This window comes from Poecilia mexicana, unplaced genomic scaffold (assembly GCF_051168715.1).
Source record: "Poecilia mexicana isolate PSO_F unplaced genomic scaffold, ASM5116871v1 scaffold_22, whole genome shotgun sequence".
NCBI classification, from domain to species: domain Eukaryota; kingdom Metazoa; phylum Chordata; class Actinopteri; order Cyprinodontiformes; family Poeciliidae; genus Poecilia; species Poecilia mexicana.
Window position 1 is genome coordinate 3,721,943 of NW_028263391.1, and position 24,231 is coordinate 3,746,173.

The 24,231-nt window shown below is 37.7% G+C and overlaps 1 protein-coding gene across 4 annotated transcripts in view; it reads left to right on the plus strand.

Annotated features, from left to right (window-relative positions):
• The window catches only part of slc4a11 (solute carrier family 4 member 11), a 146,036-nt gene that overhangs the window by 70,562 nt on the left and 51,243 nt on the right, over nucleotides 1-24,231 (plus strand). For all 4 annotated transcript variants that reach the window (XM_088002545.1, XM_088002542.1, XM_088002543.1 and 1 more), the window contains 2 exons: nucleotides 4,491-4,534; nucleotides 8,105-8,333. In XM_088002545.1, the coding sequence (XP_087858671.1) occupies nucleotides 4,491-4,534; nucleotides 8,105-8,333 (273 nt within the window). The remainder of the gene's footprint in view (nucleotides 1-4,490; nucleotides 4,535-8,104; nucleotides 8,334-24,231) is intronic.

A 24,231-nucleotide genomic window follows, 5' to 3' on the forward strand; every position in this document is an offset into this window, starting at 1 on the left:
TTAATGTCTTTCCAAAATCCTCATTGTGTAACCATTAGAACATGATTATTTACACATAACTCTATGTATAATGTATAATCAAATGGACTATAATATCTGAAATATTCCAATCTTTCTGTTCCAGCCAGCTGCCCAACACATCAACACTTCTGTTAGGAGCGTCCTATCAGCACTTCTTAGTCACCTCCCTGCGCCTCTGTGTGAAGATAATTACACGACACTCCACACTAAGATTACACAGAACCCGCGACCGAACAGTTTCAGTGCCACCTTGATCAAATAATAAACCGACCTGTGTCGCATGTTAGCACTTCGCTCTCTCTGATCTCTGAACCCCTCACACCCCACAAAAAACCTCTCCCGGATTACTTTAAGCCACTCGGAACGTGGAGTCCTACAGAAACCATTAGACGTAGGTGATCATTTGGATGAGGTAATCTTATATGAATATATGAATATCTTCCCGCGGCTGCCGCCTGACAGCAATTAGAGCTTCACTCTCCCCCCTCCCCAACTGGAAGAGGATCAGCCCTGCCGTGTGCTTTCTTTTTCTTTTTGATTGTACGGCTTTGATGAACAAAATCCACCGCACACAGCACGTGGCCCCTGCCACTGTTTCAACACTGAAAGGCAACGGTTGGGGTTTGTCTTTTTTTCCCCCCACTCCACTGCCTGCAGTCTTATCTCGGTAAGGTGTTCGGTGTGACTATCAAAGCCCACTATCATTTTCTGTTAAACTTAAGCTCAAACATGTTCACTTGTCACCTGGGTTATTGATAATATATCCTCGGGCTTCGCTGAGGTTTATTTCCCCGTTTAATCTGGATGCGGGCCAGAGGGGTAACTCGGGAGGAGTTTCTCTCTGATTGATTTCCACGTCGAGCATCACATGGCGTAAAGGAGGAAAGCCCATGGTAACCCAATAACTTCCTCCCCTCAGCAAATGTCGGTAACTGCGTTATGTAATGGTGATGGAGGATTGCTTTGAGAGTCAGTGGCCTAGTTAAGGCAACTTGAATTATGCCGAAAACCTTGTTCCCTTGCTTTTTCTCCGTATTGTTTTCCAACATAAAAGGTTTCTTTTCTTCTTTTTTTTTAACACTGGGAAAAATCAAGCCGTTTGTACTTTATCTTTGGACTTGCCTCGATTTTACAGAGATGTGCATTAGAGCCTTATCAGTGGAGAAAGTCCAATCTCTGTTCAGTGAGAGCGTTTAGAAACGTGCCTCTTGACATTTCCATCCCCATTAGAAAAAGGGGTTTCTCCCTCTCTCTCTTCTTTTCCTTTGCTGGCTCACTCGTTGGTTCTTGTACTTTTTGATTTATTACTGGAATAACTAAACGTTGATTTTCGGAGAAATGCTCTTTAATGCAAATGCAGAAAGGGGTTTTTATGACTAGATTTGCATAAAACGTTAACTTGAGCCAAAAAAAATAAAATAAAAAACGGCTTAGAAAAACTCAGCTTATATTGAGGAGTTTAAGGAACCCTGTGACTCAGGTCATCTTTTAAGTCGTCTTCATTGTTTTCTCCGACATAAATCTCTGGATTTTAGGTATGACTATGGCTCAGCGGGTAGAGTAGCTGTCCTTTAACCAGAGGTTTGTGGGATCGATTCCTGCTTCCACTTGTTACATGCCAAAGTGCCGCATAGCAAAGCACTTAAATCCAGGTTTCCTACCTCTGTGCATTTTCTGCATATTTATGAATGATTGTGGGTGTGGGTGTGGGTGTGGGTGTGTGTGCGCGTGTTTGAGAGTGCAATTTGGGGAACTTGACTCAAATGTGAAGTTCTTTGAGTGGGTAGGAATGACTAGAAAAGTTATATATGTGTGTGTGTATATATATATATATATATATATATATATATATATATATATATATATATATATATATATATGTATATATATATAAGTTAAACTTCTTTTAACTTTTTAAACTTCTTTTAACTTTTTCAATGACTGGAAGCTTATGAAATGATCTAATCCACCGTCTACGTTCTACAGGGATGGTTCGCCCTGGACAGATTACCAGTCTATCAAAGAGCAACACTAAGGCTACATTCACATGGCACAACTAGATGCTCAATTCCAGTTGTTTTGCTGAAATGACTAATTAAATACTACGGCAATCAGAACTCTGTGTGAACAATTTAAGATGCCAAAGCAGCCAGATTGTGTAGAAGATGATCAGTAACATCACACAATAACTTTATCAATTTTAAAGTTATTCAGAGCAAACAGTATCGTCACAAAATTATGACAAAAAAAGGAAGCTAACAAAAATAAAGCACAACCAATAGCAACAACGTTTTGTGGAGCAACTTCTGTAAAGAAGTCTGATGTGTCGTCAGAGCTAAGAGTGGTAGGATTGTGATGCAATGCTCTTGAGTGACACAACATCTTTCATAATTTCATATTTGTCATTTTCAACCATTGTTTACATCCGGATTTACTACATCTGGCTTCTTTTGGTACAGAATTATGACCTATGTGGTGTAGACATGACCGTTCAGACTGCAGGCACTTTGAGAACTATTGGATATGTAACTGAATCTGTTCACATATGGAAGTGGCACAGATCAGATTTTTTTTTTTTTTTTTTGGGATGAAAAATATCGGAATTGGGCCGTTCAGGCTGCCATGAAAATGTCAGATATTGGTTGCACAAAAAATTGTATTGGGGTTGCTCTTGTGTGTTGTGTGAACTAAGCCTTAGTAACACAAAAAATGTATATCCACTATGCTGCTTCTGGAAAATATGGAGAGATCAACACTCAAAGATTTGACCTGTAGGAGGAGGCCAGAGTCCCAGGGGGGGACCCTGATACACATTGGGGGAACTCCATGCTGATTGGCCCTGACTCAGATTCAAACTCAGGACTGCAATGCAACAATGCTACCAACTGGACCCACCTGAACTGGAGCGTTAACGCAAAGCCAGGCAGGAAAGACACAAGCAATGACTTTAAGGACATAAATGCTGCTGCGTCTGTAAAACATCCATTCCCAAACATTCTGAAGCACTTTCTTCTACTGGGAGAAAGAGCATTCACATGTGGAAAACGTGAAAGACCGTTATTAGTGGTGATTCCAACAACCACAAGACTTTTAGAATAAAGACTTGGTGGTTGATGAGACAGGAGTCTAGGAACTCCTCTGTACACAAACATTTTCACTTGTCAAATGGGAGCAAACTTTGGCTGAAACTAGTTCAGGTACTGGATGAAGCCATGTTGTATAAATAATGGTGGTCAGAATTCCTCCACAATTAAATAAGAGACTAAAGCTGTGCAGATAATGACTACTTTAAAGTAATGTTGCCACAAAGTACTGAATCATAGGTTGCTCCTGATTTTTCACAGATGGCTTTTCCACTTTTGCGTCACCTTTGCTTAATAAATAATGACAATGTGGATTTTATTGTGTTCTTTTGTCCACTTCAGGGGAAATTTTTATAATCTAGAGCCTGGTAATGACAAGGTGGGACATGTATGGAGCTAAATTGGGGCCAGTTTCAAATCTTCTTTTTTCAGTTTCAAAATAATGCTTCAGTTACAAATATTTTTCGATTTAACAAACTTTATGGCCCCAATTTAGCTCCATATTGGGACTAACAGGCAGCAGAGGTGTAGCTTTGGGTGGATGTTGAAAAGCTCTTAGACTTGGATGTGCTTTATAATGTTATTGCTAAATAACAGTCACAAAAATTCGCAAGGAGCTCAGAAGAAAAATTGCATTAATATTTAATATTTTCAGAGTTTAAACAATTGGGTGAAATGGTCTATTGATCTTTGAAGGTGTTTCTTTAATTGAAAACAGTTTTTCATTCTACATTCAGACATGGAGAGACCTTTCCAGTGGCAGATATTCACATATTTTATGTTTCTTAACCTTTCTCTAGGGCTCTCCAGGGAAGCAAAGGAGCCATAAGCAGTTGCGAACTTTGCTTTGCTTCTCTGTCATAGGAAAAGTTTTTTATTGCTTTAAATTTTTTTTTTTTTTTTTTTGGTCTTACAGCTTTGGCATGTGTCTGGGGAGCCAAAGCTGTTTTATTTTCAGTGATAAATAGTTGGCTACCACTCTTCTACAGACCCAGGAGTTGGATGACCACAGCTGTGTGACATAAAACTAAAAGCACCTCATATAAAAGTCAAATATAGTTTGATTTGTAAAGCAATAAACTAGACCTTGTCAGAATTTTTTTGGTTTCCGACAGAACTCAAAATGCTACCATGACTTACTATTACTTCAGTTTTTTTTATTTGTTTTTTTCCCCCCTGGAGATAAAAATCCAAAAATGTTTGTTACCTACGTCAACAAGAAATGAACCAATCTGCTAAATGCTTAACAAGTACTTTTACCCTGATTAAATAAGGTTTTATGGTAATGTCATTTATACTAAACCAGTACCACCTGTTGATTGTCGAGAAAATTAGAAATAAATACTTTGTTTTTTTAATGTTTTTATTTTTTCATTTTGTCTTTAGATGCCGACGACTCTGGCTGTGTGTTACTGAACACATCAAGACGGGTAAGCAAACATATTTATGCAGTCGATATGGGGATCAAAAATCTTTGACAATATTCAGATAAGGAGTGCAGCCACAAATGTTTAGCAACTTTATTTAAACCAGAGATGAACAGAAAATAGGAGCAACCATTTACATGTTCAACAATGAAACTTCAAAACTCTGAAGCATTTTAAATCCTCGCTATCCAGTACCTTGTGAAGTATTCATATCCCAGAAAGTTCTCCACTTTCTGGGATGTGATGTCTCATTATAGTCACAGATTTAATATGTTTTATTGGAATTTTAGTGGAATAAAAATCATATATGATGTTCAAATAATATCCAGAACTTAGATTGGAGAATCTGCCAAGAGCCGTTAAAGCTCTTGTTGAAAGAAACTCAAGCAAAGTCCCTTTTTGCGTTTGTAGAAGTGGTGGGACTTGATTAAAGTCCTTAATCAAATAAATTGCGAGGTATGTATAATTAATCTCAATTAAGTGGAATATAATCAAAAGCATATATTGATAAAATGAGCAACATTTTCAATTCAGAAACCATTTTCGTGGCTTAATTATTGAATAAATAGAAATATGAGCTCAACAAAGATATTTATTGTTTACCAATATTTAAGGTTTTCAACCATCAGAATGGTGCAAAGTGTTATTTTACCATTCGGCTTTGTACGCTGACATTAGCTCTGGATGACTGTGTCGCTGTTGCATGTTTAGCTGTGAGATGCTATTTTATGCTTGAATAGCTTCACTAATAGGCTAGCTCCTTTTAACATAACATAAATGCAACAACGGTCTTTTCCAGCATCCAATCAGATCGTCAGTCTCTGCAGAATAAAATGTCCCATTGACTATATTTGTATTTTTTTATTGTACGTTAGCTTTTCTTTTAAAAAAAAACTATCAAGCCCAAAGAGAGGAACTGGAACTCACCAAAATTGGCACAGTGAAGGTCGGCGCTAAAAAAAAATAAAAAAATAAAATTGGAATCATTTGGGAAACCTACAGTGAGTGTGTTTATGCATTATCACTTTCAATGTCCAGTGGGAACAAGAAGCTGCCTCACTGCACTCGATAACGCTCCATAACATTCGGAGACATTGCTGTTTAAAATTCAAATAATTGCTCGATGAATATGTGAGTGGATTGCTAAATATATATGCACAGTCTATCCAAGAATTTACTCTGGGCACTGAAACACGGGTTCCTCATCATTTCTGCTGAATTCAAACCACTTTTCTACCGCTGGCATGGCGTGACCTTTACCACAACTATATGCTGCCTCACTTTTTGGGAAGATGAGGAAAATTTATTCTCTCGATCTCTTCCGCGACTTGCTTCTTCTCGTGTTTTACTCCGCTCTCATCCCTCAAGGTTGCTAAAACAAATCATTCCAGCGGGCCTGCACTGTGTGATGTGCCAAAACTGTAGACACATTATGATTTTTTTTTCAGCGTTTTATTCATGCCGCGAGATGCACTTCTGATTCTACGAATGAAAATATGTATTGCTTTTCTCCCCCAAGACGGATGAATTTGAGATTAGTTTTGTTGCCACACCCAAGTACTTCGCAGACTTCTTTGCAGTGTTTCAAACCTATGTTTCATTGCGTCACACTTCAGACAAAATACAGCTTAAAGTGGCGAACAAGCATGTCATGATACTTCTCCATTACAAGGCTGTCAGTGATTTCAGTTTGCGGCGCCAACAGCTTGCCTGGTCCTTTTTACTAATCCCTCCATTCTGTGCCACAGTTCTGTGTGTTTGCTCTCTCCTTCTGTTTTCCCCCCTTTAATCAGCCTCACATGGCAACAACCACACATTACCTCTAGAACTGTGATACACGTTGGCCCATTTAAAGTGGTCAGAATAAATTCGGTAATTGCACGTTTATGTACGTGGATGTTCGCGTCAAAAGGCTAATTTGAATTCGAACAGATTTGAAATGTGTGACTTTGTTCAGTTGGACCAAATATTTAAATTAAATCAAATTAAATTGAACTTCTTAAAATGACAGTGTTATGTTAAATCAACATTTTTTTAGCTGTAGGTTATGTTATATTAGTCCTTCATTAAAATTTCAAATTTAAAGTCATTTGAAATCTATGGCATTTTTTTTACAATTGAAGGTAAAATAGTTAAGTTGTGCCTGGAGAACACATAGGACTGTCCCTTTAAACCTTCTGGAAGGGCTGTAGATTTGTACAAGAATATGGCTCCTATCTTCCTTAAAGTTGCAGTAAGCAGCCTTAAAAAATGAGATATATTTAAAAAAAATGTTTTTTACAAATTTGTTAAAACTGTTACCATGTTGAGACGGTAGGAGACAGAGAAGTGGGAAAAAAAATATTTTCTCCACCTCTTCCCTGTGCTGCTATTGCGATCTGCACAGTTCTCATCCAAAAACAACCAATCAGAGCAAGGAGGAGAGTCTGTCAATCTGTCAATCTCATGAACGCGCTGCTAAAAAAAAACAACTTAACATTACAGGAAAACTGTTTATTCGCCATCATCACTGACCATGCCACCTAGTCTTATCATTCACAACAAACTCTGCTGATGGGCAGCGCTGATTGGCAGCACTAAGACCCGCCTCCTGGCTCTGATTGGTTGTTTCTAGTTAGGACTGGGAGAAGGCAGTGGAACTCAATTTATTTATTTTTTTTTACTGATCTCTCTCATACCATGCTGTCATGACATAGCAGTTTCAACAAATATGTTTTAAAAAAATTCTTTATAAAAGTTACATACTGCTGCTTTAACATAATTCTACTGATGAACAGACATAAACAAACAGGATGTAAAGGTAAACTCAGGTTAATTCATTCCTAAAGCCTTAAATCACTTCAGCGACCTGAAAAATAACCAAAGCCCCGTAAAAAAACATATTTCTGTTCTTAAAGTTCTTTACGGAAATAACTCGACAAACTATAGACTTTCCTTTTTCATGCTTGTCTTATTTTAAAAAGAACAGCAGGAGCTCCACTTATCTTTAGAATTTCTGTCTACCCCACAATCAATGGAGCCGGGGTCTGCAGAGTGTCTGGGCTTTTAATATAGCTGCTCTCGTCCTTCTGTTCATTCACCCATCTGCATGTTATTCTACACTCCTACAATCCGAATTCACCAGAAGAATGAAATGGTTCTTATCAATGTTCAGCTGGTTTGTGGGAGGATGTGGATTATTACTATAAACTGACATTTACAGTTTTGTTGTTTTGTTGTTTTTTCATTTTTTGTGGAGGTTTAACATTTTGACTAAAAAATGTCATTCTGTTAAAATAATGACTTAAAATTTCAAATGTTTCATTTTTCAAAATTAGAGTCGACTACTGAAGTTACATTAACAGATAGTTTGTCATTTATAATATGTGCTCAGTAGTATTTCTACTCCCAGAAGATGTTCACACCTTATTTATGATGCTCTGACTTCATTCCAAATTTTACAAAAGGATCAGCTTATTTTTCATGAGGTCAGTTTTTTTTTTTTGTTTGTTTTTTGCTGTTCAGTTTTATTCAACACGTAATCGTTGACCGTGGTTTTAAGACGGTAGTTAAACAATCCAATCTCATCCACAGTATGTGAAGCTCATGAACTTCGAGGAGGAGGTTCGGGCACACCGGGACTTGGATGGCTTCCTGGCGAGGGCTAGCATATTGTTGGATGAGACAGCCGCCTCCCTGGACGACGTCCTCAAGAGAATGTTGCACCACGTAGGCGAGGACAGCCACGTGTCCGAGCCCGGGTGTAACTTTGAAGAGGTGATGAGCATGCTTTTCACAGATGCAGGAGCTCAAGAGGTCAACGGTAAGCAAGAATCCCACACCTGAGTGTTAACCATGCGAGACAAAACACAAACTGCAAGGAGAAGTCAGTGAACTTGAATACGAGTCCCGATGACACTCATTTGTCAGATTAAAAGCTGTTAAACATACTTTTTTGTATTAAAAATAGTTTATTGGTCTGATGTAATATAATATTGTGTAAAACCTATTTTGTTGTTTTATAATATTACAGAAAAAGAAGCCTTATGACAAGGAAAATGTTTGAGCTCAGACAAATGGAAGTCTTTTTTTTCTTACATTTTGGAAAAAATCATTAGTATGCTCAAAATATTTTCACATTAACATTTTTGAGCTGTACATGTGATACAAACAGAAATAAGAAACATGTTCAAGAAGTGTTTTAAGCCTGATTTCCATGACTAGCTGCATAATATTAAGGTTATGTTGTTCTGTGTGCGAGAGGAGTTTCTCTGAATTCTAGTAATATTTTGAGATCAGAACAACATTGTCATTCATAGCCAAGATTTTAAACTGACGTTAGCACCTCGTATAAATGACTGTTAGCATGGCTAGCATTAAAGAAACAGCAACACAGATGTTTAAAACTCTGATAAAACAGAGCAAATTTTTTACTTTACTGTGTGGCAGCTAACAAAACTGTTACCTGAATGTCAAAGTGAGACTCAACAGATTTACTTTCACATTTGGAGCATCACAGCTTTCGCCATAATAACTGTATAATAATTGATAATTGTATAAAATTGTATAAAATTATATATATATATATATATATATATATATATATATATATATATATATGACTTTTTTGGAAAATGCTTTGCTTATATCAAATGTTATGGCTACAGAGATGGAACATAAAGGGAGACTGGTGGGGAAAATGTTCAAAGGGAAAGAAAGAGACAGGAGACAGGAGTAGAGGAAATAAAACAAGTCAACACCCTTGAAGTATGCTTCTAACCCTACAAAAAGAGAGAGAGAAAAATGCATATATAACAATAACAAATCCATCACTGAAAAGTACATGATACAAGTTCATTCAAGGCAACCTCAGTTCAAAGTAGAATCTGAAACAAATGAATCAGGACAACTTTGTTCTCCATTCAGCCTTCCTGTTACCTACTGAAAGTCTCGTTTTGTCTCACAGCTTGAATAAACTCCATATAGATCTTGAAATGTTAGAAAAACTAGTTTTCTTTAAACTGCTTTACATCTCTGTGCTTCTCCTGCCTCGTTTTTCTTTAACATTAACCTGTTACTTAAAATGTCTAACTTTGAGTTGTCAGTTTGAGTATTTCCTGTCGCTAGCTGATTTCTCACTGCCTCTCTGTTGAAGCACAAAAATCATAAAGCACTTTCAAGGTCCTGTTGTGTTTTTCTATCTCGTTGCTGAATTTCTATTCAATTGATAATATCTAGGGAAATGTAAAATACAAAACATAACCTAGAAAATGTACTTGCAGAAAAACTAAATGACTCGATCACCATTTCCTTCTTTATTGTGGTGTCAGTCGAAGTGTTTTAAGGAGGAACAACCACCTCATAAACTACATCAACACGTGGACAAAAGAGTTACCTGCACTGAAATATTTGATCCTGTCAGTATCAAACAAACCTGAAACTGTAACTGGAATAGAGATATGGGTCATATCGTTGGCATTTCTTTATTTACTAGTTCCACAGCATCCAAACAAGATTTTGGTCATAAAACAAATTATGTCTGCAAACAACTGAACCAAGAAGCAGTACCTAACCCTCCAGGGTCTGCAGTGGTACAACTTAACTATTCTTTAACTATTCCAGGCCAAAGCCTTTTACTGCAGGCTCACAGTTCTGGCTAGAAAAAATAAATTGACACAATAGTTTCTCCTGCTTTGCTGCCCTTTTTCCCTTCTAAATCCCTTTACCATTAGTGTATTTCCTTCAACACTGGTTGTTTTGTTTTTTTCCCCCCGACTGAGAGGCAAGCAAGGTACCGTCGCGTTTGGACAAATCTCCTCAGCCTATTAGAGCAAGAGAAAAACAACCTGCTGCATAAAAGTATGGACCCATTTTTGATACATTTCCATCATAAAAGAAGTCAAGGACTCGTTTACTTTAAAAAAATAATTTGTAAGGAAGAAGTTATATACATATATCTATTTTTGTCTATAGAATTTCTGCTACAGTCCAGTGTTTCTGTACTTGATGAGCATCAGGCGGTAACATTAGTCTGCAACCTGCTCTTTGACCAGAGTTTTTCCGGTCTGGCTGCTCTGGTGTCCACAGCTGTGTTCGTTAGTCTGAGGTGGTTTGTGTGTGATGCTCGTCCTGCACCGCAGGCCGCCACACATTCACAAGGTGATAATTGACTTCTGTCATCAATCACTCACGTAGCTTTTCAAATGGCTTTCTGAGGCTGTGGCAGCAGCTGCTGCTGGCCTGTTCTGTCCCAGAATACCCCACAAGGAGCCTGTTTTTGGGTCAGTGAAAAAGGGTTTGCTACGTCTGTTGGTCGGATGCTTAGAGCTACTCTAAAAATTAATATAGGAGGACATTAAAAACATTCCTGATCACAGCATTAAAGGGACAGGATTAACTAAAATCAACATTTTAGCGCTTTACATCATGTTATATTATTCCCTCAACAAAACCATACCTGCTTGCTTTGATTCTTTCACATATGTTTGAGAAACCTTTAATCTCCATGACAACCATTCAGCTGTGCAAAATTCCTGGGTGGATCTTGAGATAACTTCCAGAAGGCGAAGTTTCAGAAAGAGTAGGAGTTTCCTAAAGAGACAGAGGCACGATTTCAATTTTAAATTGCAAAGTAAAATTTCTTTTACGTCATATTTGATATATGCAACATTTCTGTAATGACTTAAGTTAACATAGTTACTTTATTGTGCTATAAAATGGTGTTATATGCCTGGAAAACACAATATTGCCCCTGTAATAGTAAGATTGAAGACGTTCCACACCAGGCATCAGAACATTTCTCAAAGGTCCTTAAAATATTTCAACAATAACGCCTCAAGACTACACTCACACATAAAACCTAAACATGCATAACATTCTGGACATGACATTACTAATCATTACGTAAAAAAGATTTTCATTTCAAAAGTGCAGCAAAGTCAATATGAATCATAATGAATAATTAAAGCTACTAAATAATCCTAAAGTGATTCATAGTGTTTACATAAAGAAACCCGGTTTATGTGCCTGGAGCTTAGAGAACCTCAAGGCCTCTGCCCTGGATGCACTGAATGGAAAGTTTCATGATTTGAGAAGAAAATAAAAATGTTAAACTGTTGCATATTTAGTCATCTTCATACTTTGATTAAAGTAATTGTATTAAAAAAAAAATGTTTTTATTTTAACAGTTTGTTTAAAAAAAAAAAGTCATAATTTGTGTAAACTTTTAATTGGATTGAAATTTCATTAATGTTATTGAACTGTTCCACTGACATCCCTACTCAAATATTGATTAAAGTCTTCCAAAATAACATTTATAATAAAATACTATATTAATTTTTTTACAAACTTAAATCAATTGGAAAAAAATAACAAGAGGAACAATAGAGTGGCATGTTGTTTTCAATATGATCCCAAATAAAGGTATATACACAGCTACAAAAAAGTATTTACCCCCCTTTTTATATTTAAACTGCTTTTTGTATTTGTCTTAATTTAATCTATTATTATTTCATGATCTGAAACTTTTAAGTGTTTCAAAAATTCATAAGTTAGTGTTGGTCAAACCTTCTTACAAGAGATCATCATGAATTTTCACTCTAATGGAAATGATAAAGCACTGTTTAAATCAGCTGGAGAGTGAGTTGTCATGCTGGGTGGGTGCATTAGCATGAGGAGCAAGAAAATATCACATTTAAGCTGTGAAAAAGCTACAAAATGCATTTAATTACATTTAAAAATACCGTTAAGGCATCAAAACGACACAGTTACTGAAAACTTCCAACAAGTCTGCTGATTTTCAGATATTTTTAATTAAGTTCAGCATACTAATTATTTAATAAAGATCCCACTCATTAATATCCTGTTCAGGAGTCCATTGCCTTCAGTCTGAATTCCCAGATATCTGGAAAGATTCCTGAATCCGACAGTTGCCGTCTTTTTTTTTTTTTTGGGGGTGACTGGGGGGGACGTTCCTGGGGAGGAACAAAGACCCTTGCTGTGGGAATAAGTTTATATCACACCCCGAGTACGCCATCAACAAGCCATATCTCTGGAGGTATTAATTTCTGCCGTATCTGGGCTCCCTCCGCCACAGTGGGGTATTACAGCTGGCGAGCGGGCCAGCTCATTTGCGGCTGTAATACTGTACAGCTGTGAGATAAAGCGAACAGGGGAAGATTATAGCGTTCCCTGAAAAAAGGGGAGAATTACATAAAATGAAAAAGATGAAAGCCCAGAGAGATAATTAGTCCTGCTCTGACATGTAGAGAGGAGTTTGGTTTTGGAGGCCAGCATGCTGCTTTTGGCTCCACTTTTGTCTTGGGATTCAGCATTAAGGAAGGAAGAGCGCGTGCATTGTGTTGAGGAATAATCCCAGCCATGCTTATGATGATGCAATGCTTGGATAAGGATTTTCACTTTAGACATTTGAACAACCATCTAAGTGAAACTGGCATCACCTTCTGACATGTAATATTTAAAGCAGTGAATGATTTGGGGACTAAATATGCCTGAGCACGTACTGGTACAGTGGTTGCTGAATGACTAATAGGTAATGTTGTGATTAATGGTGTATTGTGTAATTACATTTTCCTCTCTTCCTCTATGGTTTTGTAAGGAGTTGGAGTTTTCTCTGTTAGGTGCACCAATGACGTTGCTCTGGTTCTGGTTACTGTCCCATCATTTCAACAGAAAATGTTGAAGATATTATTTCTGACTCTCCAATTTACCTGTATTTATGTAATCTTCCATTTTTTCTTCTTTTGGTTTTGCTTTTTCAAATTATGATAGAAAAAAAAATATTAGCTGTAAAATTTTAAAAAACTAATTTCTTCTTTCAAAACAAGTCTTTTGTCAAAACATATTACTATTATTTTTAGCTTAACCATCATGTAATTATTTGTAAAACTGCTTGAGTTGTTTAATTTCTACTAAGACAAGGGTTTAAATAAAGCTGTGGACTTTAACTAGGCCTATCTAACATAGCAACATGCTTTGATCTAAACTATTAAAGTGTTGCTCTGTATTTAAAGTAGTAGTGAAGTTAATGGTAGGGTCTGTAATCAATAACATTTTATTTGAAAACTATGCGTGGATATAATAGGCAACATTTTCAATTCAAAACCCCTTTTTGCTGCTGAATTATTGAATAAATAGACGTATGAGCCACCAGTGGGCCGAGCGGAGTGGCTGATGTCTCACTTGTGCATCAGATTTACGGTGTACCAGAAACGCACAAATGCAAAGGTTCCACCATGGAACAAAATAAAAATGTGTTTAAAAAATAGACTTAAACTAAATTGTGTAAAAATAAACCAAAATAACACATTAAAGTGGCCACTGTTCTGTGGAAAGCTGAATCTCCACCACCACAATTTACAAAGTAACGTTTATGGTTGTAATTGGTGAAAAATGTTATCAGCATGAATACTTTTGCATACACACTAATAAATCTTCTGTCACAACATTTATAAACTAACCTACAAAATTCTGTAGCTATTTCTGGTCCCTAATTACTCCTGCAATCAAATGAGGATCACATTGTAACCTTACAGTGTCATTGTTAGGCCTGTGGTGAGAAGGGAAGGTCTGAACAGAAAAAAACACAACTAAACAGCAGATTTAAATCCTCAGATTTGACAGATCTAACCCATCATCCCTCATCCCTGCTATAAATATTCTGTGCATAAATTTAATGAGTCAACAGGAAGGTTTCACACTGGAGGGCAAAGGTTCAGGTAAAAGTGTACTGTGAGCATTTGAGCAAGTAAAATAAAAGCTGGATTCCAAAGAAAAGGTAAAAATGAATCATTTGGTAGGATTGTTTTTCCTGTGTTGACAGCTGCATGGATTTACATTTGAGACCATAGCTTTCTAAACTTGTGTAAATCAATTGCTTTATAAGCATCTACAATCTACTTTGTATCCGTAAGCTTTTGTTTTGTCCTCTGAAAAATTCCTTTTGTCGATCTGCGCATTCAGACTATGACTGAAGCTCCGTCAGGCATGCGAGCGCTCAAGCTCACTGACTTTTAAAGTTTACAGTGGGATTTTGTACCCATCGGGTCGCCAAAAATCACAGACTACTTGCAGGAAAGAGATGGCAAGAGCTCCACGTTTCTGGACTGCTTTGGTTTATGCTGCATGGAAAAGTGAACAGAACAAAGCACAGGAGGTGGTGGTTCAAATGTTTTAGAAATCATTTAAAAATGATTTAACTAATATGACCTTGTCAGCTTCAATGGCTGGAGGTGTGTTGGCTAAAGTCGGCCAGCTGACGTTTGCCATAAACATCTATGAAAGAATGAGCCACACTCAGGAGCTCAGTGAATTCCAGCTTGGGTCAGAAGCTGCGTCTCCATGTCAAATGTGCGCAAAAGTTTATTAATTCTGTTGATGTCAAAAAAAAAACACAATTTTACAATTACGTAACATAAACGCATTTAAAATCCCGCGTGAACAAGTTTGTTCACGCGAGAAGATGCTAAAAAACATGCTGCGCCATTATCCCCCGTACCACTTCCTGTCTTCTTTGTCTTGTCACCGTTTGTTCATCACATGACTTGTGTGATGTGAAAAATGTCTGACCATTGCAAAAGGTTCGACAGAAAGGTTGTGACGAGAAGAGGTGGATGACATGAGGTTGATTTTTGTCACACATCTGCGACAATGAGAACCGATTTCGGCAGTTTGGCTCGAGGCTTCCTGCAGGAAGGCTGCAGGAAGCCAGGCAGACTCTCAGGAGACAGTTTGTCCAGTACCTTATAATCAACAGTCAACAATAAAGATTTCAAATCAATTTCAAAATAAACAGCAAGTCAGTGAGGAGAAGCAAGTAGGCTACTGGGGAAATATGCTCAAGCCTTTTGGTTCGTGTCAGAAAATAAACCGCAGCATTCTGGATGGGCTGCGGAGGCTGACCTGACTAACACCGACAATAATCCAGTTGTAATATCTTAAAAAGGTTGGCTCACCCATTCAAGGTTTTAAGAACATAGAAATCCTTTCAGTTTTGCTGTAAAATGCATACCTTCTATTGATATTAAAGTTTTCGATTTATAGTTTTTAAAAAATGAACTAAATAGGTTTGGGGATTCTTGAAAATGTCAGTCTAGAAAAGGGAGGAAGTTTGATATGAAAATAGGTAGAAACTCTTCAATTTTTTTACACAGTTACACAGCATATTTTTTATGGAGCTTTTTTTGTTGGAAGATTTTTCAATTTATTCAATAAAACAGAATCCATCAGCAGTTCCAGCAGACTGAGCTGAGGATAAACTAAAACAACGGCTGATTGGACCCGGGTAATTCTCACCTGTCTCTGCCGCATTGCAGAAGTTTTGCACTCACGCTTCTCTGGGGAGACGATTTGTTTAGATTTGGATAAACTGCTCTACACACAAGTTGTTGGTACGGTGATCAGAACATGCAAATCTGACGGCCCATCTGTGGGCACAGATTGTATATCTGTGTAGAGAAACGATAAATCTATGTTTACAGAAAAAAAACTTGAACTCTTGGTGTTCTGCATAGTTCCCTATGCAAAGATTTAGAACAGTTCTCTACATAAATAGAAGATAACATAATTGCATTAGAGCTGGCTGCACGCAGAGTGAACTTATGCATTGTGTCTCGGTGTCAGCACAGCTTTATCATCTGCCACAGCGACATGCAGCTCCTCAGGTCTGTTGTTGTGCCAAATCAAAAAGAGGCTATATGAGTTAAAGTGAGGTTTCATAAGTTGAGCTTTTATGAAGAAATAGAAAAAAACCAGCAGGGGGAGTTTATGAGTTCTCACCTCAGGCCAATTACAAATATCGAAGTTTTCAAAAAGTGTTGTGTTTAAAACGGATCAGATTCCTACACATTTAAAGCCACAGGATGCGACTTTTATAAAAAATATATATATATTTTTTTTAGATATTTGTTGAAACGAACCATGTCCTGACACTATGGTGTGAGACAGGTGATCTGTTGAAAGCTGCTTTGCCTTTTCCCAGTGCTGACAAAAAACAACCAATTAGAGGCAGGAGGCGGGTCTTAGCGCTGTCCATCAAGCATACCCTATTGGTCTATGCTACAATACAGCTTTGTGAATGCTAAGGCTAGTTAATATGGCCACCAGTAATGGCAGATGAACAAGTTTTGATGTAATGGTAACTTGTTTCTCCACCTTTAGCACATTCACAGGTTGATTGACAGCACTAAGCTCCTCCTCCGGCCTCTGATTGGTTGTTTTTGGTACATTTCTTCAGACGGTAATGGCAGCACAGGGAGGATTTGGAGGAGACTTTTTTCACAGTTTATCCATCTCATATTACACTGTCACAACATAGTGACAGTTTCATTAAATATGTAAAAAAAAAAATTATATACAAGTTACATCCTGCAGCTTTAAGCCCTTTCACTTAGAGCAAGGAGGAGAGTTTCAGAGTCGTCTTAGTCACTTAAAGCAAAGCTCCGTCTCCCTTTGTTTCCAGCTTAGTGTGGTGAACTATCAGCAGCTCCTTATCACATGACCTCAGAGGCTTTCCTCCACCAGTCTGATGCATCAGAGGACTACTGGATGCTCTGGAGTCCTCTGATATAACTGGCAGCCTGGACAGGAAAATCGAACCAAGTCGGAACAGGAATTTTGAATTGCGCTCCGGAATAAACCAGATGTAGCAGTGGAGGCACATGTGAGGCTGGATGTTTATTTCAGAAGCCTGGTAGCATCGTTCTGAACAACCTGCAACCGGCCTTTATTTGATGAAACAGAAACAATGAAATATCATTTCCAGTTTGGGATGAGCTGATACAGCAACAAGTCTCAAATGAGAAAGTCAGGATTGAACCAGAGGCTTTAAAAGTTAACAGAACAGACCCAAGTATGAGTAGATGCATCAAAATCAGAACTGACCACAAAACAAGGATGCTGTTGTTGCCCCTGCCCCAATATTGCTGCTCACTGCCAGTCAGCTGACTGAATGATGGTTACTTCACCTCAGTTTGACTGCTTGAAAATATCCCTGCAATAATATTATACGATAGAAAATACAGATCAGTTCTGACGGTTCAGTTTTGTTTTAGTATTTACATCAAAGTAACAATAATTGAGTACGATACAGTTATTGTCAATATCAGTATGTTTGTTTTTGCAGCAGTAAGAATGTTTCTTTTCTGTTTTCCTTTGCTTAAAATTCATTGTAATTTGTCTGAGATTCTTTAATTTAACTCAAGGTGACATTATTGTAGTGACCCACGCGCATTTTTTGGAAGAAACTTAATTTATCTTGTGTTTTTCATTCTTTTTGTATTTGTCTATCTTTTCCTAATGATGCTTTTGCAACAGGAGTTATAATACAAATTGAATTAACGTGTTGGACCTTTTAAAAGTACCTTTCAGCATTTTATTGTTTATTTCTCCTTTTATTAATTGGTTTTAAAAATTGACAAAAGAAAAATCTATTTTAGTTTGAATATTGAAAGAAATGTTTTCTGAATACCAGCAGCTCCTTGCCGTCAGACATAAATAACACTAACTTATGTCCAGCGATGTGAGTTTTTTTTTTTTTTCCCCCTCTGCTGGTGTTATCAGAACATTGAATTGAAACCATTCATTCCAGCTCTGCACCAGCTCAAACGCTGGTCATTTTCTTCTTCATCCTGATCTCTTCTTTGACATCTTTGGGGTTTCTTTGAACCAAGCAAATGCAGAACTGCTATCAGTGATGAAATCCAATTTTTGGTAATAGCCTTTAGATAGTAATAAAGATGAGATCTCAGTCTCGCCAACAACGATATGACATTGAGGGATCTTCTTTAGAAAAGGATATTTAATATGCATGAGGTAAAGGAGGGCAGGAAATGAAGCTTCTGTTCAGCAGAGATATTTATGTGCATGTCTGTTAACCAGAAAATGTGTGTACGTGCGACCAGATTGACTCGGCGGTGTGTGTGTGTGTGCGTGTGCGCGTGTGTGTGTGTGTGTGTGTGTGTGTGTGTGTGTGTGTGTGTGTGTGTGTGGTTTTTTATGTATAAAACCTAAGAAACTGCTTACTGGTGACTGTACTGACTATTTTTTTTTCTCTTGGTTTTTTTTCTCCCACCTGCTGCACATGCAGAGAAGTCTCAAAGTTTCGTTTTCTTTGATGACGGTAAGCTGTGTTAATTGGATGAAAATGTCAGCATCAGCCCCTGTGAGGCTGCAATCAGTCGTTCACTTCTCTACCAATCACCATCAGTATGCCATTTGTGTTTTTTTTTTTCCTTCCACACTCAGGACTGGGTTGATCTATCTAGTCATCAAATGATTACAGACACCAGGGAAATTTCACAGTGTCACAGATATGCCTCTTCACCTGCCCCTTAAATCTGCCGCAGGTCCATCCAGCAGAGTCCGTTACTTTGGTTCTTTTCTTGTGCAACAAGAAAAAGGAACAAAAGAAAGAGACAGCTACTTGTTTAGCCCTCAGGTTCCTACTCATTAAACACTTTCAATTTTGATCACGTTTCAACTGCAGTCATTACAAAGCAGCACATAATAATGAAGTGGAAGGAACAGGATACATGGTTTTTAAAAAAAAAACATTGCTGAAAAAAACCCGGCTTGTTTGGTGTACACAGATTTATTTACATATTTTTGCCAGTTACCTCAAAGTGAAACAGTCATTTTATAGGGATTCATTACACAGAGTAAAATATTTCATGATTTTATTTATTTTTACATTTTTACTGATTTTGGATTACAGGTAAAGAAAAGCCACAATTCAGTGTCTCAAAGTCTGAAAATCACATTAGCTCACTCTATGACACGTTTTACAGTCAAAGTCAGATTTATTTTCAGGGCACATTTCAGCAACGAGGCACTAAAATATAACAGTCATCAATTATGAAACAAGAAATGACATTGCATTTTGTCAAATTGCAAATGCCAAGTCATTCTCCCTGTTGTTGTTCCATGTTTTACTGCCACAATTTGTCCTTCCACTGAATTTTCTGTGAATATCGTTGGATTCAGAACTCTGTGAACAACCAACTTCTAAAGCAATGACCTTCTGGTTTCCCCACTTTGTGACAGGTGACTCTTTACAGGGTCAGGAAACCTTTGCAGGTGTTTTAAGTTGATTAGCTGATGACACAAAGAGTTTCCATTTAACACCTTTTTCATAACATTCTCGTTTTCTGAGACAGTGAATTTATGGTTTTCACATCAAAATTACAAGACAGAAAGGCTTGGAATATGCTGCTAAAAACCCTCCAAACTGTCCCTGCTGTCGGGACTGTTAGTTTTCTCCACTGTTTATTCAATGAGAGTATCATTACATATCAACAAATTTAAAAATAAGATTAAATGCAGTAACTGTGAGCGGTTTAGTTGTTCAAATCACACTTGTTTATGTGACTGCTGTCCCAGAGAAGGGCATTCCAAATGTTTTTTGAGACGCTGTGACATGCACTCACAGTCATACTGTTACCTAAAGAAGTAGTAACAACTAGTTTTAATTTATTTTGCAAACATGATATCCTTCTCTTGCCACTTCACAAATACAGACACATTGCGTCGGTCTGTCGTCTCAGATTCTAATAAAAACAGATTGATGTTTCTGGTTGTAACATGACGAAACAAAGAGTTTTATAAAACATGATTTAAATTTCATCAAAGCCTCTCAGGGATAATAAAGTTTGACCTCTGACCCAGTCCCAGTGGCCCCTCTCATCACCATTTGACATCATAGCCTTTGTGAGCTGCAAGGTGATTGGCTATGATGGATTATTACTGTAAACGTTTCACCTGCTCCTTCAGTAGGGAACATTCCCCTGCTTTAATCACCGTCTTCAAAGCTCCCCACACTCACAAGGAGCCAATCATTTTTTTTTCTTTCCCTCCTCTGTGGTGTGTGTTCGTGAGTGTGCGCATGTGTTTACTGACAGGTCGAACAATGGTCGAGGCCACAGTCGATCTTTTCTCTTTTTTTGCAGCACATGATCTTTATTAAGAACACCTCAGGGCATAATAGAAAAGGTTTTTATATGCGAGGGCCGGGGGGCTTTTCTTTTCCTTTTTTTTTATTTTTTATACACATTTAAAGAAACACTGATAACCTCTGTGTTCTTTTGTAGCAGCTCATCTCTGTAGACGTTCTCCTTTTCTTTGATGTTCAACTGGCACACGGACCAAACGAAATATTAACATTTGAATTATTGGCCTGGTTTAGCTTGTTTATAAATTCATCTCGTGCTTATTTGTCGCTGTCAGTCACAAATTATTTACTACCTTACGGGATCTGGGGGGGAAACGGCAATCTGGTTTTTTTTACCCTACAACCAAACTGCATGGATAACACAATAAATGATTCCACCAAGAACCCAGAGATCAAAGTGGGCTATCCAGCCATCCATTCTTGCCTCCTTCACATTTATTCATTATTTTCCATTGAAGTTTGTCACGTTTGATATGCTGTGTGTAAGCATTTGTGATCTTTTGTGTGTGTGTGCGTGTGTGTGTGTGTGTGTGGAAACAGCAGTGTTTGTATGGCAAATACTGACGAAACCATGCGGAAATCTTCACTTCAATGACAAGATTTGAAGAAATCTCAATTAGTCACCTAGACGATCACACCAGCAGTCAATCCATACACACTCAAGATGGTTTTAGCCATAAAATCCTACTTTTAAATTAGATTTTTTTTAAATCAGCCATATGGAGCATAAGTACCGTAATTTCCAAACTACTAACTGTACCTAGACATAAGCCGAACACTCTAACTTACAAATTTTGTTGCACTCGTCTAATAGCCACAGGTGTAACATGAGATATTACATGAAAACATCAATTTTTGTTTCCACTTTTAATGAAATATGTAGTGGTAAAATACACAGATATATACGGTTTCCAAACAGACTGTGACCCTGCTGCTGAAAACAAAGAAAAAAACAGGAAAACATTTTTTCTCCCCGTCTGAAGTTAAATCAGACCAAACATTTATTATTTTAGCTTAGTTAGGATCACCAAAATTATTTCTATTTGCTAAATGCCAGAAAACTTAGCATTTAACCCAAATCATGAAGTTTAGAAGATAGTTATCTCTGACATGCATGTAAACTTTTGGATTTGAGGAAAGCTGCAAAACCATCTCTTGCTAACAAAATGTAGTTGCTAAGTTTTCTTTGCGTTTGCCCAATACAGATTCCAGCTGTTTTGCTCTATTTCCGCACTTTGATATTTCCGATTCAAAACATCTAAATATCAAAGACTACTTGAGAAAATACAAAATTGAATCTTCTATTGAGTCTTTTTGCATCACTGTGATGGAATTGTTGAGCATGAAAAGCTTCCTCAGTGTAATCCCATTTCATCTCAGGTTTGTGTCGTCTTGTGCTTTGGATCATTGCAATACTAAGACTTGTCAGTCTGAAAACCTCTCACCAGCCCCATCACAGTATCTCTACCACATGTGACTGTTGGTACAATGTGTGTTTTTCTGAAATGTGTTAATTTTACGATAAATCTAATGTGGTGCACACCGTCCAAAATGTTCCAGATTTGTTTCATTATTTGCAGAGGAGTTAGAAATCACAGAGATTGAGAGGTTTTTTGGGGGTAAAAAAAAAGGAGTGGGTTTTTGGTCAGTTGTGGTTTTCCCCAGTTGATGCAATTTTTTATTTTATTTTAATTTTATTTGCAACATTCCTATAGTTGAATCACAAACACAGATCCTTAACTGTTGCACAAGAGGTCTGCAGCACTTTAGCTGTTGTAAGTAACAGATGTTGGAACATTTGATTCTTCTGCATGCCCTGGACCCATCTGACTAATAAACTGACTAAACGTTCTGGCCTGGTTTGTTTAGGTTTTTAATCGCTTGGAGTTTACTCTCTTTGAAAAGAAACCAAACCACAGGGAAAAAAAAGTTGCAAGTTAAACTCTTCAGCTGATTCGAACCAAAGGAAACCAACTCTAGGTGTGAAAACCCTTAGTCAGAGCTTCACGTTTATTCAGCATCATTTCTTTTTTTATTAAAACTGGAGTTGCATTAAAAGGCATTAGAAGTATTTTAGTAAGCCAGGAAGTGCTGCTAGCTTGAATTTAAAAATATGCCAGCTTGAAAAATAGTTTTTTTTTTCATGAGTTGAGAGAGTAAACCTTGTAGATGTACTTTGTTCATGTTGTGCACTGATTGTGTCACTTGTGTGTACAACACATAGACATGAGAATTATATAAAGTAATTGTAGCAAAAATGTCGAGTGACATGTTTATCACTGCTAACTGTATTATTAGCCGTTAGCTTCTCTGTTTCTGTGATGTTAGCCTGATAGTCTCTTGGCTTAGAGAACCATGTGACCTTGGTGAGCACATTGGCTGCTCTCACTCTGTGATTTCCCTCCACTCTCCTGTAACCTCTGCTACTTTCTTTTTTATCCTTAATCCCCCTTCTCTTTTCCTTTTAATCTTTTCTTCCTCTGCCGTTTTGTCCGTCTCCATTTCCCGCTCTCCCCTCATCTCGTCCCTGACGTCAATGGGAAATTGGATGGTTTTTGATTACTACTTGGCTGTCAGGCTTACTGCTATTAATTGAATTGAATCCCTGTCCATCTCCTATATTTCTCTCCCCTCTTTCTGTTTCCTCCTTTACTATTCATCTTGTCTGTTTTTTTTGGGGGGGGGAGGGTTTTTTTGTTTTGTTTTTTGTTTTTCCCCTTTTTGACTTTCATGCTCCCCCCCTCTTTGTGTGCTTTTACTCATATCAGCCCCGCTTCCATTTTTTTCCTCTCCCCATGTGCACTACCTCTTGTTCTCCTTTCCTGCCTGTTTCCTTTTCTATTTATTTCTCAATTTCCTCTCTCTCTCTCTCTCTCTCTCTTTCTCTCTCTCCCTCTCTCTATTTCACACCATGCAACCGCTTCTTTTCCCTTCTTGTCCTTCTCGTCTCTTTTATACTCTACTTTCTTAATTTTTGGCTATACGCACACACACACACACACCTCTCTATTATCCTCTGCGCTCTTGCTCCTTGAGCACAGTGATACTGTTGTCATGGTGATGCCCATCATTTTCTGGCATGAATGGAGGATACTTTATTGATGAGATGGCATGGCAGAGGGAGAGAAAAGAAGAGTGATGGAGAGAAAGACAAAGACGCGAGGAAGAAAGAAATCACTGGCAGGGAAAATCAGAATGATATGGAAATGATCATCCCCGCTGCTTATGATACAAAACATTTCCAGCCTGTCATTTTCCTATTGCTGATTAGCTAAAGAGGATGCCACGAGACAAAAAAAAAGCCAAATGTTCTCTGTATATTCAGTCCCCGTGAAAGAATATCCCTCAAAACCCAGCAATTCATCATTTTTTAGCGCATGTGAAGTCAACCTGGAGATTCCTGTTATCCGGCAGCAATGTGCTGCCTTCAGCAGCGCTCCCCGTTTAATCATTCTGCAGCACAAATATGTCAGCATATTAAAATGTGTTTTTCAAAATGAGTGCTGGTGTTTCCCTAAGGTTGGATGGACATCCTTATTAGCTTGTCGTGGTCTGATGTTTCCTCGGTGCAGCCAGGCGTCACTGTCTAAAGCAGAAGCTCATTAGATACGTCTGATGTAGACATTATATGGAGAGTCTGAGCACAGCATGTTAGGCAATACCGTCCTATCCAACACTCTATTTTAAACCAATGTATGATGAAATTAGACATTTTGCAAAGGCATTAATGCTCCAAGTCAACTAGAAATATAGTTAA